This window comes from Cryptomeria japonica, chromosome 7 (assembly GCF_030272615.1).
Source record: "Cryptomeria japonica chromosome 7, Sugi_1.0, whole genome shotgun sequence".
Classification (NCBI taxonomy): domain Eukaryota; kingdom Viridiplantae; phylum Streptophyta; class Pinopsida; order Cupressales; family Cupressaceae; genus Cryptomeria; species Cryptomeria japonica.
The window spans coordinates 213,668,938-213,682,653 of record NC_081411.1 but is presented as its reverse complement, the minus strand read 5'-3'; the positions used below and the strand labels follow the sequence as shown (position 1 = coordinate 213,682,653).

General features: G+C 35.6%; 1 protein-coding gene across 1 annotated transcript; it reads left to right on the top strand.

Moving 5' to 3' along the window:
- Positions 1 to 1,459: 1,459 nt before the first annotated feature.
- LOC131056881 (protein transport protein Sec61 subunit gamma) lies at positions 1,460 to 13,118 on the top strand. The gene is made up of 4 exons (XM_057991155.2): positions 1,460 to 1,669; positions 2,342 to 2,439; positions 2,544 to 2,659; positions 12,728 to 13,118. The coding sequence occupies exons 2-3, from the start codon at positions 2,346 to 2,348 to the stop codon at positions 2,657 to 2,659; spliced, it is 210 nt and encodes a 69-aa protein (XP_057847138.1). The 5' UTR covers positions 1,460 to 1,669; positions 2,342 to 2,345; the 3' UTR covers positions 12,728 to 13,118.
- The last annotated feature ends 598 nt before the right edge of the window (positions 13,119 to 13,716 follow it).

Below are 13,716 nucleotides of genomic sequence, written 5' to 3'. Positions count from 1 at the left end.
TAAGTTTACAAATTCAAGTTCTAGTATTTTTACTTGTGGGATCAGGAAAAGTGCCATCATGCAAATATTGAATAATATGTGAGTACCACTCATCAAAATCCATGTTATAACAACAAGAAATCTCACTAGAACTATAAAAAACAATAGGAGAGGGAAGATTATGAATTATAAATTGGCAATCCATAGAAGGATTGTCAATAGATATAAGGGAAGCAACACTTTCCATTGCATCTGCTTGTCAATTATCTTTTTGTGGGGCAGGATCTATGGTGTAAGAAGCAAACTTCTTTAACAATGATGATACTAAGTCACAATACTTAGAGTTAAGTTTTTTTAGCTTGATATGTTCCCATAACTTGTCTTCTGATCAATTGTGAATCACAAAAGATATGCAAGTGTTGAAAATTTAAAGGATAAAGTCGCTTTCAATCTAATGACAAGGGCTTCATACTCAACAATGTTATTGACGCATAGGAAATTTAGATAATAGGATAGAGGAAGCAACTTTCTTGAAGGAGGTACTAATATCACACCAACACTGGAGCCGATTTGGCATCTAGATCAATCAAAGAACAAATCCCAAGTATTGTCCACATTTAAAGGAAGGACAAGCTCATCGAGAAATGTCCCTTGATTAGGATAAGTGAAAGGGGAAACGTGTTAGCAAGATGGTTGGTTAAAGATTGGCCTTTAACCATTTTTTGAGAGACAAACTTAAGGTCAAATTTAGTTAACATAATCCATTTTGCTAAGCATCCTGAAAAATTGGTTTTAGAGAAGAGATGCTTTAACGAATCAAACTTGATGATAACACGTGTTTCAACATTGAGGAGGTAATGTCTTAACTTCTGAGTTGCAAAAATACGAGCAAGACATTGTTTATTTATTGAAATATATCGAACTTCATAATCGAGTAAATTACGACTTATGTAGTACACAAGACTTATGTATTTTGTGTGTAAATATAGACATATTGTTCTAGTATCAAATGCTACAAAACTTCTTCCAAAGCTCATATTTAGATGTTTTGTATTTTTTTTTTTGGTATTTTGTGTGTAAATATAGACATATTGTTCTTCTATCTAATTATATAAAACTTCTTCCAAGACACATATTTAGATGTTTTTATTTATTTTCCTTATATTTTATGTGTAAATATAGACATATCATTCTTCTATCCAATACTACAAAACTTCTTAAAATTTGTTTTTATCTATATTTTTATTTTTATTCTTATTTCTTATATACTTTTAATTGTGTATTATGTATTCTTTATTTTATCAATATATGACATTACCTTTATAAATACTTACAAATACACTAAAATTTTATATATTACTTTACTATAAAAATTTATAAACATATCCATTAAACCTTAAATCCAATTACTAGCATCTCTACGCGTATTATATCACCGTCCAGTTCGTGCTGTTCAACGTCTACTAGTTTATTCAATTTTAAGACTTATTCAGCCCGACTTCAAGCCGACGAAAAATCATTTATTTAAACAAAACAGTAAATTCTTCCAATACTAATACCGTCGAGACTAATTTTAAGGTCAGGTTTTATACTGGTCGCCATTGTAGAACTCTTGGAGGCTTTTATCGTGGAATAGATCGGCTCTACATTTTTACAACGCGTGAATTGAGCTTAGATCTATATTTTACTGGTAATCCTTTCTCTGGCAAGCCTTTTCTGGTGTAATTCGGTATATGTAGATTGCAAAATTTGCTTCTTTCAAGGTTATCGTTTTCATCGAGATTGTTTATGTAGTGTTCAAGGGTAACTATGAGTTGATCCGTTAGGATTGGTGTCACAATTGTCATTTATACATCTATGTTCTTATTTATAGCACTTTTAGAGGATTTTTTGGGAAAGAATGCGAGATCCAGAGGTTTATGGTTGAACCTAGGGTTCGAGCCTGAAGATTAGATTTTTTTTTGTTCTAGCAAGGTCCTTTCCATCTGAATTTGTCTCGATCTCTTTTGATCGCAATAGTCCCATTTCAAATTGTGAGTTCAAGGACAATAGAGGAATTTTCGTCACCGGATCTGACTACTTTTGTTTTGATTTGGTACGCTTTTTATTTTGAGAAATTCTGACGTGAAATTGGGGTTCGGTGCTGCATACGGGTATAAATTAATGGTCAGGCCCAAGCTTTAAGAATGGTTTGGCTTTCATTGTTCTGTTTTTCAGAGATGATTCGATGGGTTTTAATCTCAAATTTGGTTGTTGAGGGGTTTTCCGTAGTTGAATATTTAGTAATTGTTAAGACCAAATCTTAACAACGGTCTGGGTTTCTGTTTTGTATTTTTCTGAGACAACTGACTGTAAATTTCAGAATCATGGAGGCTGTGGACACTGTTGTACAACCCTTGAAGGAGTTTGCTAAAGATAGCATCAGACTCGTTAAGAGATGTCACAAGCCAGATCGGAAAGGTAAGAAGACCTGATCCTGTCGTAAATTTTACTTCTACCTGTATACATATATATTTTTAATATGAAAAAATATTTATTGGGCTTGGAATGTGTTAACTTTGCAGAGTTCAGTAAAGTGGCATTCAGGACAGCTATCGGGTTCGTTGTGATGGGTTTTGTTGGGTTCTTTGTGAAATTGATTTTCATTCCAATTAACAACATCATTGTTGGATCTGGATAGGTAAGGATGTTGTTTTCTGAGAAGACTTTTGGTTGTGATATCATTGATCTTGCATGTTGGTTCTTTTTTGGATGGTCAAAACGCATGTTCTTTTTGTTAGGGTGCTTTTAGAAATAGGACTCTTAGGGGCATAACTGCAGAGTGGAGGCATGCTTTTGGAGACTTTAGCCATCCTTTTACTCAGACACTCTTTGGGCAAGGCAGGGTCTGAAAATTGAATATAGCCTTACTGGGTATTATGATATTCTGCATTATCTGGCAGAGGAACTACAGCCCATTAGTATAATTTATGTATCCCCTGGCCAGTATCTTGCACAAGTGAATGGTTATATGGTCGATGCATAGAAAGTGACCAGATATACACTATTTCTTAAAATAAATTTTGGTAATTTTCGCTCTAAATTTAAGGGCTTACTATTCAGTGTTTGGGCGAGTTTCCTGATTCCAATCTTTTTGCCCAATGGTGGATTCTTTACCATTTAGTCCGTAGTGGCAATGGATCTCTTAGATATAGATCTTTGACAATCAATATGAGATCTTAGAGGAATCCGAAAGGACAATGTTATGCCTAGTTGACATCAGAAGTAAACTAGAAAAATGTGGAAGTGAGTGTTCGTTGTTAATCTTACCTCAGCTATTAGTGCAACATTTTTTGGTCTTTGTGGAGTTTTGTTTTAGATTTCTGGCAATATTTTGTCATATTTTAGGTTTCTAATCAAAGATATCTTGATCTCTTGTAAGTAAAATTTGGAGGTGAAATACATACTCTTCATTTGTTAATACTAGCACGGCATAGAAGCACAATGGCCGACACCTTTAACAGCCTACCTTAAAGATGATGCGCTCAAGCATGTGAAGGTAAGAGAAATGATAATAAAAACCTATGTTACCCCAAGTTTCCGGGACGGGGATGACAGGGGACGGCAGGATGAGTTTCCAGGACAGCACATTTTTTTGCCAATTTTGGGGACAGTTGGGGGATGGCAAAGGGGACGGCTATATAAAATATAGGGAAAATTTTAAATATGTAGGGAAATTTTGAATGTTCATATGAAAAATAGATAAAGCATGTATATATACATTATATTCACATATGAAAACATGGATAAAGCAGGTATATGTATATTATAGAACCTTAACATACCACATTTGTGTTCAAAATTTATTGTCAATCCTCAATATGCATTCCTAATTCAGAATTCATTGTCAATACTTAATATGCATTCATAATTGAAAATACATTGTCAATATGCCAACACCTGTTTGCATGTAGTTCATTGTTTCTTTCTGGTTGGAGGATATTTTGATAGTCTTCCATTTCTATTATGACCTACGACCGCTTCTTTATGCACTACAAGGTTTTGGGTGTTTGTGAAATCCTATACCAAGCTGTTATTCATATTTCTGAGTGCTTTTGGCTATGATTCAGACCTGTTTACCTATCATAGTTGTGAAAAGTCCAATATTGCAGACCTGCAACCACTTTTTTATGCACTACCGAGTTTTAAGTGTTTGTGAAATTTTTTACCAGGCTGCTGCTCATTATTTCTAAGTGCTTTTGGAAGTGATTCAGACATGTTTACCCATCATATTAGTGAAAATCCAGTTTTACAGACCTATAATAAAATAAAAAAATGTTTTTTTGAGCATTTTGAGTCTTTTTTTTTTAATGTGCTGGGAAAAGGCGGACGGCTGGCCATCCCCGGGACGGTGAGGGGACAGGGGGACGTCCCCCAGCCATATTGGGGATGGGGGGATGTCCCCTTTGAGAATCACTGCCGTCCCCAAGTTGCCTGGATGTTTCCCACAAATTTTGCAATTTTGGGCAAGCTAGGGGGACATCCCCTAACCATCTCCAAGTCCCCGAAATGTCCCTGGTATGGGGACATGGGATTATAGCCGGGGACGCGTCCTTTTGTTATGTAGATAAAAACACATTGATGATACATACATAGTCTGACTCATGGTTAGTTGGAACCTAGGTTCCTTTCATGTATATGCCCCTTTAAGTACCCCAAGTTCCTAGAAGACAAAAGCCAATAGCCAGTAATACCAAGGCTGTGATAAATAATACTATGTAGACCCCACTTAATTATCAGAGTTAAAATTGGAGGTCGAGTTTGAGATTCTTAGATTGCAAATTATGCATCTGAAATATGCAGAGTACAACAGTTCCGTGAAAACTGAATGTCATGAACCAAAAGGCTCTACAACCAATATTATATAGCAAGTTTAAATGTAAAAATGAAAAGAAATTTAAAACTTTAAAAATTCTGTAGTTTGCAAATGAAATTATTTTTGAAATTATTAGATATTCTTTTATTATTACTTAAGTCAATGCATAAATAAACTATTAGGAGGAGGTGTACATATAAACTCAGACATAAAATCTCCCAACCATCGTTGGCTTAAACCAACCTTGTAAACAAAATCTTCAAAAGCATTTACTTTCCCTACATTATCAGAAAAGATAACAGTTGAATACAATGGGAACAGTTTAACGTAAAAAAAAAGACTTAGTAAAGATAGAGATAAATGATGTATCATTTGCAGAAGATTCCTGTCCTCAAAAAGTAAGAAAATAAGTAAAGAATCCTAATTTAGAAAGAATACTTTAACCCAGAAATGGAGTGTGATCCGAAATGTTGATGCAAATTTTTTTACACAGTCTAATCCAGAAAGTGAGATACATTAAGCTATGGATTATGGAAATCTGATATCATTAAAAGAATACTCTCTTCTCTTAAGAGAGTATTCAAACTTTAAGAGATATACTATTCCCAAAGCCTATCCTATCCATTTGAATACACCTAGAGATGTTCTCCAAATCATAATATTCCTCATTCTTTTAATACATAACTCAAAATAGTGATAAGACTTCAATTTATAAAGATCGCAATGCATTTAACAGCCACATTTAAGATGTACAAGAACTTTAATGATAACCATCCTTCCTGGCAATCAAACATCAGGCTTGAAATGTTATAATATATAAATTTATAACTTAGGGTTTCCAAATAAACAAAGTGTACACAGGCGTATGTATATTTGACTCTCATTAGTCATGATAATCAAGAGTAAATTAACTTTGTTAAGCAGCTCTTCATTGTCTCACGTTTACACCCTAAAATTTGAGACTTTTATTGTTTCATGCAATAAACACTCGAAACTGTGCCCCATATTAAAAAATCTAAAATCTACAATATTTCTGTCAGCGAAAACAAGTATCAATCAAGCCAAATGCAGATTACTAATTGTATTTGTTGAGATACAAGCAAAGGATAGCCAGTTTATCCATAAAAAGGAGTGGATTGCATTCTTCTAATTGATCTAACTATATCCACTTATGTTCTACCTTTATTGTTCCTCTTGTACTGAAAAATAAATTGAATGAATGATTCAATAATCGGATAATTACATTGAACGATATACACACGTATATATAGAGGTTACAAGACGATGTTCTATAATTAGAACATAATGTTAAAGTAAAAAACTAAAGAGCTAAACGCTAAATTAAGCTTAAAAGCTAATTACATAAAAAAAAGTAAATGACCATTAACCAAGGAACTAAAAATAGGTGACTAACATAGAATTAAATATTCTAATACCCTCCCTTAATGGTCATGCTATCTATCACACTAAGCTGCCCTCTAAATCTGAGAAACTTTGCTGGGCTCAAGGACTTGGTGAGGATATCTGCAGTTTGATCTCTTGTAGGAATGTATTGCAGTATCACTGATCCATCTTCAACATGCTGGTGGATGAAATGACAATGAAGCTCCACATGTTTTGTCCGCTCATGGAAGACTGGATTTTCGGCTAATTTTAGAACCCCTTGATTATCACAAAACATGGGAGTAGGTCCTGGTTGAGACATTTGCATGTCTGCAAGAATCCTACGTAGCCAAATTGCCTCACATGCTGCCTTAACAGTTCCCCGATACTCTGCTTTGGTCGAGGAAAGAGCTATTGCCTGTTGCTTCTTGTTGGTCCATGTGACTGCACCTGTACCCAAGCTGAAAACATACCCAGAAGTTGACTTTCTGTCATCAACACAACCTGCCCAATCTGAATCTGTGAAACCAACCAGCCTAGGATCTTTGCTTCTGTTGTACAGAACGCCAAAACATGAGTGCCCTTCACATATCTAAGCACACGCTTCACTACAACCCAATGTTCAACTTTTGGAGTTGACATGAATCGAGAAATATAGCTCACATCATAATTGATGTTAGGTCTAGTGGTGGTGAGATAGATGAGGTTGCCCACTAGTTGCCTGAATGAAGACTCATCCACTACAGGTGACTTTGATTTGGCTGATGATTTGAGCCCTATCTCCATAGGTGTAGATGCAAGTTTACAATCTTGCATTCGAAACTTATCTAGTAGGCTCTTGGCATACTTTGATTGAGAAATGAATATGTGGCTATCAGTCTGCCAAACCTCTACATTGAGACAGTAATGGAGAAGTCCCAAATCTGTCATATCAAAATGTTGACACAAATTCTGTTTGACTTGCATGATCAAATGTGCTGCATTGCTAGTAATGATGAGATCATCAACATAGACTACTAGAAATAGAATATCATCACTAGTATGTTTGACATACAAATTGGGATCTAAAGGACTCCTTTGAAAGCCCTGATCGATCAAGTACTTATCAATTTTGATGTACCATGCACGAGGAGCCTATTTGAGGCCATAGAGTACTTTGACTAGTCTACATACCTGGTGTTTCTTATCGACAACCTTGAAACCTGGAGGCTGCGTCATGTAAACTTCTTCCTACAAATCACCATTGAGAAAGGCACTCTTGACGTCCATTTGATGGACTTTCCATCCAAATTGAGTTGAGAGAGTGTGGACAAGCCTAATGGTACCCATCTTGGCTATGGGAGCAAATGTCTCCTTATAGTCGATGCCCTCCTTCTGTGAAAACCCCTTTGCCACCAACCGAGCCTTGTACTTATCAAAGCTTCCATCAACTTTATACTTGACTTTAAACACCCATTTGCAGCCAATGGGCTTCTTCCCTAGAGGAAGATCGGACAATACCCAAGTGTTGTTTTTTTCAGAAGACTATGTTGCTTAGCAGCCATAGCCTTTTCCCATTCAGGTACACCTTTAGCCTCTGTATATGTTTGAGGCTCATAAATATTGTGAATGTGGGTCATAAGAGCAAAATTAACTGTGTGTTGCTTGCTCTTACCTCTAATTGATATACCCTCAACGAACTCATCATCATGAAGATCACCAATGGTCTTGGCCCACCACTTAGGCCGAAGAGTAGAAGTACCAACATCTATTGTAGGATGAAGATTACCTGGAATATCTGGAGCAAGCTCCTCTGGATGTGGATCTAGAAGACCCTAAGGAAAGTCAGGGGGTGCAATGTCATGCTTGGGAGACCCCACAATGTCATGCTTGGGAGACCCCACAACTTTAGAGTCAATTGAATCCCTCCCATCAGGTGGAGCTAAGGGAAGATGAACACCCATTCTTGTAGCCTTTGGAGGGTGATCCTCAGTGCTCAAATCAGGAGAGGAAGGCTGAAAAGGCCCTCTTTCTTCATCAAATACTACATCTCAACTGAATATGAGGTGATTAGTGTCTATATCAATCAGTCGATATGCCTTGTGGTTGTCATTGTAGCCGGTGAACATCAATTTCTGACTCTTTGGATCCAGTTTGGTGTGCTTGACATCTGGAATCCAAACATAAGCTATAGAGCCAAAAACTTTCAAATGACTGATTTTGGGCTTCCTGCCAGACCAAGCTTCCTCTGGAGTCATCTTCTTAATGGCCTTTGTGGGTGACCGGTTCAGAAGGTAGACTGCAGTGAAGACCGCTTCCGCCCAAAAGTGTTTTGGAACATTTCTATGCTCCAACATAGACTGAGCCATCTCAGTGACTGTACCATGAAAAATAAATTGAATGAATGATTCAATAATTGGATAATTACATTGAACGATATACAAATGCATATATAGAGGTTACAAGACGATGTTCTATAATTAGAACATAACGTTAAAGTAAAAAACTAAAGAGCTAAACGCTAAATTAAGCGTGAACGCTAAATTAAGCTTAAAAGCTAATTACATAAAGGAACTAAAAATAGGTGACTAACATAGAATTAAATATTCTAATATGTACAACTGGTTTTTTCATTTTTGCCACTTATTTTTTTTTCTAAAAAGTGATGGATTATTATTACTCCAAATGCATTATAATGCTTTTTCCATATATAAACCAATATGAATGTTTTCTTAAATGCAGATTATGCAAACTTATTGTAGTTGATGTCAAGAGATTATTTTTAATAGGGCCAGATTATTCCTGATGATCTATACCCTCTTCATTGTCTTAATCTTAAGCGGTCCATGGGGATGCAGCCTTGGGGTCTTGAGTGATGTCGCCAATGTCCTTGACATTTTGGGAACTTGGAGGGAGATGTCCACTTTTTCAGGACTGAACAATATGCTCCATTCAGTGTGCAAAATTTAAAAAAGATAAAACTTTTAGAGGAAAACTGCTGAAAAACCATAATTAACAAAGAAGAAAAGGACTTTCTCTTTTAATGCAGCAAATTGTATTTATCTAAGTTACTGGTTTGTGTATATGGACATGGAAATACCCTTTTTTGAGTAGGGTTTGTGGTTTTACTTTTGTCAGAACAAGAAACGTACAAAAATTATATACATATTTGCAGCCTAAAAACGTGTCATCATGTTCCAAATATGACATAGCATCATATCTAACTTTAGGGCTACAATTAATTCTGAACCCTTGTAGAGAAGATGTATATAGAAGAATATTGTAAGAGCCTATATATGCAGTTACCTATCTTTAAATGCCCATTTACATGAGCATGCTGTAGCTCTAGCCTCTAAGTAATTAATACAAGATCTTTCATAAACCAAATCATGGCATCTGTGTTTCATCCACCTTCAAGTAAATATTGACCACCATATCCATTACCAAAGAGCTGACTTATTAATCACCATTTTTTTCCCAAGATGTGCTTGGTCAATTTTTATTCTTGTTGTCCGAAATTCCAACCTCTACATCATCAAACCAGTTGATTTGGTAGTATGAGTTTTCTTTGAGGTTTCAAATAGTTGCCAAATTGGGAGTGTCTCCTCTAGATCTGGTGGCAATTGGAGTTCTCTTGAAGTATAAAACCACTGTTTGTCTAGTTACATAGTTGCTCTTGCTCTTTTGTTGATGGATATCCTCCACTGTTACCTCTACATCATCAAACCAGTTGATTTGGTAATATAAGTTTTCTTTGAGGGTTCAAATAGTTGTCAAATTGGGAGTCTCTCCTCTGGATCTGGTGGCAAATGGAGTTCTCTTGAAGTATAAAACCACTGTTTGTGTAGTTACATAGTTGCTCTTGCTCTTTTGTTGATGGATATCCTCCACTGTTACCAAAATGTACTTGATGCAGAACAGTATGAATACATATGCTATAACTCTTCTGATAAGGATACCACCAATAGACCAATCCATATGCCATTGATTTGTAATGAGATGTCATGAAGGTATGAAAAAATAATCAAAATACCAGCTGTGTAAGTACACAAGCATAGCAGAATCTAAAGCAATGGTCTGATAGAGGCAGGCTACACTGATCTTTTCAGAGGCTGTTGCTCAATTTAATTGGCAACCCTTTGCAATGAAGTATTCTCATTAAATATGATTTTTAGCTTTCTACTGCAACAATATTAAGGAATTATGCATTAAAAATTACTACGTTGATAATTCTACAGAATTTATCCACTGCATAGTAGATGTCATCCAAAACATTTCTCAAAACTTTTGGTCCCTTCTGCAGCACCTGTACAGAATCCCAAACTAAAACAAATCAACACTTACTAGTTTTGAAGAAAAGATTCAATTGTATATCTTTCTTTTTGTGCTTCACAGGGTTTATGGCAGCACTAGCATAGGAAAGTAGGAGCAGCACTCCCCTCCATGCAGTTAATTATTATGTCCTAAGATCAGCATTCTTTGGGACATTTCCCCAGGGCCAACATATCCATTCCAGACATAAATATGTTCTCTTTTTTTCTTATTGTCTGAGTTTACCACTCCTTATGTCTTTAAAATTGGATGGCCAGGGAATGTCTTCATGCCCGTTGACTATCCTCGGGACATCAGGGCATCCCCAACATCATCCAAAGAAAAAACACAGAAATGAAATAAAGGATTCAAATTTCTTCATCATATGCCCTCATTTTGGCATGAGTTAACTTTTATTGCCATTTTGTATGATGGAGAGATCAAATTAGAGGTGAGAATGCTTCCAAGAATTTCACTGTTGAGCTATAGCCAGTGGTTTGTTATCCACCTCCTTGATCTCTGAATTTGCATATTCCCTTTTATAAGAGACAGTAAACCTGGGAAGGGAAGGCTATAGCCATTGGTTTGTTATCTACCTCATATAGCTAGGAATTGGCATATTTCATTTTCAAAGAGACAGTAAGCCTGGGAAGAAATGACACTACGCCTGGGATGGAAATGCTGTAACCAACTGTTTGTTATCCACCTCTTGAGCACAGGTCACTCATAAATAGATGTGAAATTCAAATAATTTAATTATTTATTATATAAAGCACAATGTAATGAAATATTATTGTTTAGGAATCATGACTCAAGATAGTATTCTTATAAGATTTGCCATGCAAGTGGAAAGAGTTTTGAAAAGATAAAACTAAAATAGTGTGAGCAAGATGGTATGGTTTTTGTATTTTTTATGTTTTATGAACAACATGAATAAGGAAAATATGTTTTTGATAACAAGCAAAAGGAAAACATAGCAATGTAAAAAGAAACAAGATATAGTGAGAAGCAAACAATCAAGTTGCAAGAAAAATGCCAAAAGTATAAACCAATCGATGGAATCTATGTTTTTGTGTCAACATGATGAGGGTAGATTTGAATCACTTAGATACTTTGCATTGCCCCCAAAATTATATTTGCACAAATACACGTATGAAGAAAGATGAGGACCACACAATAAGGGAACCATGTTTTTGGGTGAACATTATGGAAGTGGTTGTGAATCCCTCATACTTTGAGTCATCCCCACATTCATAGAACACAAGGGGAACTCATGATTTTAGTTCAACATGAAGAGAGTGGGTTGAACTGCCAAGATACTTTCTATCAACTTGAAATTCATAGGAAGAAGACTTGGTAAAAGAAGTACAGCATAGAGAATAATGAACATACAGCCAGTATGGGCAATGTTTTGATCTACATTGTGAGAATGTTATTGAAGCACTCTTAAGTTGTTGCATCATTCCAAAAAGCATAGGAAAAAGCAGACAAATAGCAGAAGTATAACAATAGGGGAGAGAAAATGAATAAATAAATTTTTTGTCACAACCCTTATGTGTGAACATGCACTAACAAATGTGACCTAGCGTCCTTCACTGAGATTTATGAACAAATCACAAAACATAAAACAATAACAAAGAGGCATAAACAAAATGGATTTAACCAGTATAGTCAGTGTATGCTTCTTCTTTGAGGAACTGATCATCCTTGAAATCATGGTACTTCCTCTTCCTCTCTTTGTGATTGCAATAGAGCATGACTACAAGTTTTTAAGGGTGAGGGTCCTTGGGTCACTATTTTAGGTTGAAGTTTACGGTTTTATGTTTATTTTTTATTTTTTATTTTTAAAAGAGCACCGTTTCTAAATGATGTGGGGGATGTCTTTCTGTTGCTCTAGAGGGGGTCATTCACAGGGATGTCCTTGCATCTGCAGGACTATCTTGGGGATGGACTCCTATTGTGGTACTGCCTAGAGGGGGTGGATTGGTGGGTGTATTTTCCTGTCTTGCTATCACGATGACGTCTACATTCCCAGAAATCGGATAACAACCAGGATGCATCCTGACCAAACACTGATTATAATGCAACACTAATTCTATTTGTTTTTTCCACTTTTGGTATTGAAGCTCTCTTTGATTTTGTATGAGATTAAGATTATATAGAAATCAGATTTTCTCTCCTGCTGAAACTTATATTAATGACAGTTTATATTATTTGCAGGGGATTCAAGAAACAATGATGGGGACTGGCATATACATGCGTGATTGGAGATGATTGATTCATGCTATTTGTATCGCCAGATTTCTGTTTTCTCCTTGTATTTCTATGGATACACAGCATTTTATACTTGTCAGAAGGGTGTCTTCATATGGATTTTGAAAATACTTCATATGAAGATAATAGAATTAATTAGAGTGGCATAGCAAGAACAATAATCACTCTATGATGGTCCTTTTTTGGCATCAGTAGGTTGAGTTCCTTTCATGTAGAGCAATTTAATTCTGGGATGTTCAGTCGTAGAGCTTACTGGCTGGAAATTAACGGAGTAATATTTCTAGTTTTTGCTTCTTAATTTTTTATTTTAAGAATAATGAGGTTAATTTTTCCCTGAGGTTTGAGTTTTGTGGATTTCCATTATAAGGTTTTCTCGTTCTTTAGGATATTTGACTCTAATAATACTTCTTTGCACATTCTTATAATTAGATATTGGGCATGTTTACTTAATACAGAATATCAATGTCTACTTGATTGAATCAGGTAGTGACAACAATCCCTGTTATTCGTATGAATTTTTTTCATTTAATATACTTCTCCAATAAGATATCTGGTAATGAGATGCAAGCATGCATTTTTGAATTGAAAAGGGTTATTGTTTTATATACCTAAACATATACGGAGTCGACTAAGAGATATGGATTGTAAATGTTAGTTGACCACTGGTTTGTAAACTTTATACAACTTTTTGACACAGACCCTTACCTATAATTAAGTTGCCTAAATCCACATAATCTGCCCGTACAAAACACATTTTCTCTGTACCAACCAAATTCTCAGTGAACTGACAATACAGCAGAATAATAAACTGGGGTTATCAAAAACAGCAAACATTGAAGTCTATTAAAGAAGACACAGCATACAGGGGACCACCCAAGCTTGTGGATTTGTTGAAGGTGTTCACCAAAGGGAAGTGATCAGCAATGAACAGTGAA